At 36.9% G+C, this 7500-nt stretch overlaps 1 protein-coding gene across 2 annotated transcripts in view; it reads left to right on the top strand.

Annotated features, from left to right (window-relative positions):
• LOC122254678 (GTP-binding protein Di-Ras2) overlaps nt 1-7410 on the top strand; it is a 52078-nt gene extending 44668 nt beyond the window's left edge. For both annotated transcript variants that reach the window (XM_086546120.1, XM_086546119.1), the window contains exon 3: nt 1030-7410. In XM_086546120.1, the coding sequence (XP_086402246.1) occupies nt 1030-1491 (462 nt within the window). In that variant the 3' untranslated portion in view covers nt 1492-7410. The remainder of the gene's footprint in view (nt 1-1029) is intronic.
• The last annotated feature ends 90 nt before the right edge of the window (nt 7411-7500 follow it).

Here is a 7500-nt window from a genome sequence, read left to right as displayed (position 1 = left end):
TAACTCTAAACCTCATCCTTTTTGACCCAAAGGTAAAAAAAAAAAAAAAAAAAAAATGTACACAGGAAGGGCACCCTCACCTCCATCCATCCCATATCGACCGCTGGTGGCTCTCTGTCTGGCTCCTCTCCCACTCCTGCTTTCCTTCCTGCTTTGACTGTATATTTAGGCAACTCGGGGAGCTCTGTGCTTGGGGTGGGTAAGGGGTGGGGTTGGGTGGGGGTGGGGGTGGGTGGGAGGTGGATGGAGGTGGAGGTGGAGGTGGAGGTAGAGGAGGTGGAGGTGGTGGATGGAGGAAGTGGAGGAGGAGGAGGAAGAGGTGAAGGGGAAGGGATTGTGATTAAGATCATTGGTTATAGTGTTAGTAGTAGTGCTTGGCCGTGGTGTTATTGCACTATATGATATGATTACGAGACGTATATTATGTATACTGCTAATATAATAAGAATGGAGTTTCAGCACACACACACACACACACATATATACATATATATATATATATATATATATCTCTATATATATCTATATATATATATCCTGTCTGTTTGTGTGTGTGTATATATATATATATATATATATATATATATATATATATATATATATATATGATGTGTTTGAATATATATGTATATGTATATATATATATATAAATATATATATAAATATATATATACATATATATATGTTTGTATATATATATATATATATATATATATGTTTGTATATATATATATATATATATATATATGTTTGTATATATATATATATATATATATATATATATATATATAATGTGTTTTGTATATCTATCTATCTATATCCATATATATACATATTAATATATATACTGTATAAATATTATGGGTGTGTGTCTATGTATGTGTATTTGCACACTCAGTTATATACACAAATCATCCTTATTTTCTAATCAACAACGACACATTCTCAACTGCAACCGGAATATCGCCACTCCCATCCAAAATACAATCAACATCACACCTGCATCCCTAACGCCCCTCTTCTTCGCAGGTGATCAGCTGCAACAAGAACATCTGCACGTTGCAGATCACTGACACGACGGGCTCGCACCAGTTCCCGGCCATGCAGCGCCTCTCCATCAGCAAAGGCCACGCCTTCATCCTCGTGTACTCCATCACGAGCCGCCAGAGCCTGGAGGAGTTGCGGCCCATCTGGGAGGTCATCCGGGAGATCAAGGGCAACGAGCTGGAGTTCCCCATCATGCTCGTGGGGAACAAGTGCGACGAGAGCGACGCCCGGGAGGTGCAGAGCTCGTACGGCGAGGCGCAGGCGAAGGCGTGGAAGTGCAACTTCATGGAGACCTCCGCCAAGACCAACCACAACGTCAAGGAACTCTTCCAGGAGCTCCTCAACATGGAGAAGAACAGAAATATGTCGCTCCAGCTCGACGGCAAGAAAAACAAATCGCAAAAGGGCACACGCAAGATCAAAGAGAAGTGTCTCGTGATGTGAGAAGTATTGGTCGGGTGTTCAAGGGAGAGCGTGTTGTGGCTTAACTGTGATGTTCCAAGTTTAGACACTCCACGGACGCTCTGCCGCGAACCTCTTGTCCCACTTGGGCGTTTCACTGTGAACATTACTATATTTTGGTGTTAAAAATGTTCTGCGGTGAAATTCTGTGTAACATGTGAAGGTCACAGAGCAGTCTAAGCATTAGACGTCAACGTGTCATAATATTCTCAGCACAATTTACAAGGCAATACTTTAAGATAAATAATGAAAAAAAAAGTTACTTGACATAATATGTAATGATCCGGTTCGATCACCAAAATGGTGAAGTATGTTATGTACCTGTTTTGTTTATACCAAAGAGCATGGACTAGTCATACACTGTTATATGTGCTTCATAGGGACCAGTTCCGTTGCACACTTCCCAGGCATGATGGACTGTACAGTAATGGTTCCCTTCCGTTGCTAAGACGGCATTTAGACTATACTTTAAATCTTTACTATACTACAATGGCAACGATCCTCGACAAACGTGATTTTGACACTCTTTCGTCCCCCAATAAAAGAGTTTCGTGATAGCTAGACGATATTAGGATAGCTACAAAGTCAGGATAGTTAACGTTGTTTATACTATTATTCAGGTTTCTGTGTGACTGTTCTCCCTTAACACATTTCCCTAGCCTCGATAGATGAACTCTAGCCCCTCTGTTCTGACGAGCTGTACCTTCTGATGGACTTCGGGCTTCAATCATCTTGACTTCAGTACCGGTACTGTTTCAGCATGGTTGGCTTGAGTGCCCGCTGGTTTTTCCATTTGCGGAGTGTGGATACTACTTTTTTTCCTGTACATAAATGAGACATGGATACAGATACATTAATACCTATATAAATATATGCACACAAACCATACATATATATATATAACAGCATACATGGATGTTACACACGGACACACACTTGATATGTGTATAATTTAGCACTAATTTTAGATCTTTTAATAGTAATAACACATTGTATACAGAGTCAAGTGATCAAGTGATTTGTAACCAGAATCAAACATGAAGCTATCCAGATACAAGTCAACATCACTGTTGTATATAGGTGCTCCCTGACACTCACGTTCGAAACGTCTTGTATCACGCCGCAGCACCGCCGTCGCCCTTCCGCCTGGCGAACAGCTCCCTCACAGGCCACACTCGTTCTGTTTCTGTATCACCGTGTCAGCGTTAAAGTGATGACGATTATTTGTTTCGTCGTTCGGTCTTCTTTTAGCATTTATATACAAAGAGAGAAAGGTGATGAATAGGGCGATAGTATCCATTCAGAAAAGGTTTATTTTGGGGGGCGGAGTATTTCGAAGCCTCCTTGTTGAGTGACGTTCTTCCACTGTGGATCTCCTTTTCGAAGAAAGTGGGTAATAATTAGTTTACCTACTGAGGTGACGGTCGATTAGCGTCAATCCACTCTTAGAACACGGAATACTTCCAGTGTTAAGTATCTACAACGATTAATTAGTCGAATGATGGCTAACTACTTATTAGAAATCACAAGACAGTATCTTGTCTGATAACCTTATGATAAATTATAATGATCGAAACTCACAGAGGATATAGATATTCCTTGAAATAACAAAGAAGTCTGTTTTTCTTTTAAATTTTGAATATACCGGTTCCTGCCTCAGTTAAAGAATAGGGAGGAAAATGTCTCAAAATGTTATATATATGTTTCTGGAACATAAAGTAGTAACGTTAAAGGTTCATCAATACACAAAATATGTACTGATTAACTGTAATTTTTTCCTCATAGATTTCGGCCACCAGGCGAAAAGAATATTAATAAAGATTAATAATTTTCCTTGGTACTAATATTCTATACATAATACTTTACTTCAGCATAATAGATCTGAATATGGAGGAAAAGACAAGATAATAATACAATCTTAAACAATTTGACATCTGTCTTGATTTTGTTTTGGTGTAAATCGATACAGGACCTCAAAGCAAGATAATATATATATATATATATATATATATATATATATATATATATATATATAATGTCCATCTGGTATCTAATGCACAGCCAGGTTTCCTAAGCAACATGGAATTGATTCATGCACGATCTTTCTTCTAACCTTAATTGTTTCATAGCGTATGCTCATCACTGCACTCGTGTGATGTCACTGATTTGTGAAGATTGTTCCTTGACACGAAGAAAAAGTTGTCACCAAAAAGTCTTTTATTTTTTTGTTTGATATTCCTGAATCATAATAGTTTGAGAAGTGTTTGTCGTGCGTGATTTAACTGCCGGAGGTGATACATTTTCCATTCTTGAAGACTTCACTGGCTATCGTGTTCACTGCATAATAACCAGGGCCTAATTGTGTTAGCTATTAGACCAAGGAGTTTAAGCAAGACATGAACGTGACATTTTGAGCTACTACTTAAAGAGCATTTCAACTTTTTTTTTAAAGGAAATGTAGTGATACACAATATCTACTGAGTATCTGCTTCTCGATTATTAAAGTTAAACACTTTATTTGGTATATGATATTATTTTAGGAATTTATTTACCCATTCGCAAACATGTTATTGTTATTGTTTAGAACATCATTATGACCTTCCTACCCTAAAGGAAATGTAAATAAGTTGACTAACATTTTGTAAATTCAAAAACTAATGCTGTAAAATTGGTAACGTTGTCGTTTATCCATTTTTGTTAAATGAAAATTAACTTTGTATCCCTTTGTATTCCTTGCATTGTGTTCCTCATTATTTACCAGACTTATTATTGCGGTGTGACGCTGTTGGTACTTCCGATCTCGCATTACTTGCACCGATTATCGGAATGCTAGATCAAGCACACACGCAAAGGTGACGCACGCAGGAACCCTGTGTACGCGTCACGTATGCTATCACATTTTTCTCTTCGCTTTTTATATCTTTTCCACATTTTCTCTTCTGTTTACAATGCTGGCGAAAGATATCTCGACTTGATATATAAATATTTCGACTTTTTTTTTTCGTCTGTCAAACTGTCAGAAGTTTGTTCTGGGCAGATGGAGGCGGACGGTCTGACACTTCGTCTCCTGTGCTAGGAGTCGAAGAAGGCGTAACACAAATTACCACTAGGTTGGATACACTACTTGGATTGTGATTTTGAAAAAGACAACTCCACACTACTGATTCGTCTACTGAATACTCCACAACCTTTCGTTAAAGACATATTTCTCTCTCCTTTTTTTAAAAAATATTTTTAGCACGTCATGCATGCAGTTACTTTTTTGTGTGTGTTACACGTACCTTCTCTTTGCAGTTATCAGCATTCGGGTGCCATAACTGCAAATGGAATGTATTTCGAAAAAAGATATATATTACTGTATAAATTTGTATGACATTGTTGATAAAAAGCGAGACTGCTTGAACATTTCCTTCAGTAAGTTTCATCGTACTCTCAGAATGCTGCTGCACAGACCTCAAGCTTTCCGTGGATAAAAAATAAATTAATAAAAAAATTATTTGTGATCGCCAGTAAAAAAAAAAAAAATAAAGGATATTAATTAGGAATACATAAAATAAAACGAAGCCGATCTTACCATCAACGGCGACTACTACTGGTAAAGAGATCGGACAAGCTTGCTGTTTCCATGGTCTTTAATTAAAAGATGAATAAAAAAAAAAGTCTATTCACAAATTCTGTTTTCCAGATAATTTTCTCTTGTTACTTTTTTCGGTCCTATTTGTCAGTTTATACTGAATGTAGAGTTATATATTTTTGCACTAATCAGTAAATAAACCAAAAAAAAAAAATCACGCAAACGGAAGGTAAACGAACATAAACAACACCCCCACGGCAACCACAGAGAGTTCACACCCCATACAAGAAGAGGAGGGAGGGATCCAGAAGCTACCATAGTGACGTCTCTTTTCGCTAATTCGTTTTTGTTTTTTAATTATTCTTTCTCTCTCTCTCTCTCTCTCTCTCTCTCTCTCTCTCTCTCTCTCTCTCTCTCTCTCTCTCTCTCTCTCTCTCTCTCTCTCTCTCTTTCTCTTTTAGCGACGCTTGACTGTCTCACTGACGAAAAGTCACATTATCCTATTTAGTGACAACATAAATTATTTAACCTTTTTTCTGCAGTTTGGCTCGAATTCACACTTCAATTTAAGACAAGAAACAACGTAAATCCGAAACGGATACCCAATGATCCATAACGTAAAAAAACAAAAAGTATTAACGAATGAAATGCATATGTAAAAAACAAAAATTGCTATCAAAATCGGGCAGTCTAGCGTCTACGTTCGAAGCTTTATTCCGAGTCACGCTTCGAAGCTTTATTCCAAGTCACGCTTCGAAGCTTTATTCCAAGTCACGCTTCGAAGCTTTATTCCGAGTCACGATTCGAAGCTTTATTCCGAGTCACGATTCGAAGCTTTATTCCGAGTCACGATTCGAAGCTTTATTCCAAGTCACGCTTCGAAGCTTTATTCCGAGTCACGCTTCGAAGCTTTATTCCGAGTCACGCTTCGAAGCTTTATTCCGAGTCACGCTTCGAAGCCTTATTCCGAGTCACGCTTCGAAACTTTATTCCAAGTCACGCTTCGAAGCTTTATTCCGAGTCACGCTTCGAAGCTTTATTCCGAGTCACGCTTCGAAGCTTTATTCCAAGTCACGACTTCGAAACTTTATTCCGAGTCACGCTTCGAAGCTTTATTCCGAGTCACGCTTCGAAGCTTTATTTCAGGTCACGACTTCGAAGCTTCTGGTATCCTTCCCTTGTTTGTACGGTATCTCGTCGACCCCGAGACATTCTACGCATGTTGATGATAAACATTTGTGACTGTAACGGTTAAGTGTGTACATAGATTATATTCATTGAAATATATAAATGTATAATTACTTGCGCGTGTGTTACTATACTATAATCTTGCCGACAACGGTTGTAAGCTTTAATTTAAGAAACGAAACTAACTTCATTATCCAAAGCTCAAATTTTGTATATGCTTTCGATGACTGAGATATGTTCATTGTTCTGTAAACAATATCCACATTCAGTCTCTTGGTAAACATCTCATTTTATACAGTAACAGAGCTGTTCTGAAGTACCGAAACGCTATGTTGAAAATGCCATTGACATTAACGTAAAGGCTGTTGCATTTCGAGTTTTAATTCCATGTCAATGTAATTCGTTTTGCAGTTAGTTAACAAACGACGCAATTTAATCGAGTAATTATCCGTGGCATCTTCAGCATAGTACCTTTTGCCAACCTTCCCAACGGAGGAACATATCTTACACCTAACATTAAGCGAACGAAAACATTATTATACTTGCAAATAATTATTACCATACCTAACTGTGACATTAAGGAAACATAGCTATTAGGAATAAACTCTATGTGTATGATTATTTTTTTCTATAATCTATACTCAAAGATAATTGTGATAACTTCAAAGAAACGAGTTGCTTAACCATTTATTAATTAACTGATCTGTTGTGAAAAAAAGATGATAACAATAAACATCAAAATAAAATCTAACAGTTGAAAATTATTAAAAAATAAACAATAATTTGTAATAATACATAACGATGATTATAATAATAAAAATAATTAGGGTGAGCTTTAATGGGCAAAATGTTGTTTCTTTCTTTTTGATAAGTCCCTCTGGTAGGATGGCTTATGGTGTTCTAACTACGAACTGTTTTCTAAAACTATTGATATTAGATACGGTAGCCATGAGTAAAGAAAAATGTTTTAAAATCATATTAATAATCGCGGGAAAAACCATTGTATTTTTATTGTCTTTTCAAGTTAAATATCTTCCTCGTAAGAAGAGAGACATGGGTGGTAGTTTGGTATTTGTAATTCATAAATCTTATTTCTGGTATACAGTATCTCCAGCATAAAAATAAATGCCAAAAGACGATGCTGTGTTTTATTCTTCTATCCATGATCTTAGACTGTAACAATGTAGACAACCCAATATGTATATATGTATATGTAGATATATACATAT

This window comes from Penaeus japonicus, unplaced genomic scaffold (genome assembly GCF_977035675.1).
Source record: "Penaeus japonicus unplaced genomic scaffold, GWHDUDI00000001_assembly GWHDUDI00000017, whole genome shotgun sequence".
In the NCBI taxonomy this organism is placed as follows: Eukaryota; Metazoa; Arthropoda; class Malacostraca; order Decapoda; family Penaeidae; genus Penaeus; species Penaeus japonicus.
Note: the sequence above shows the minus strand (reverse complement) of the source record. Positions and strands in the feature narration are given on the sequence as shown.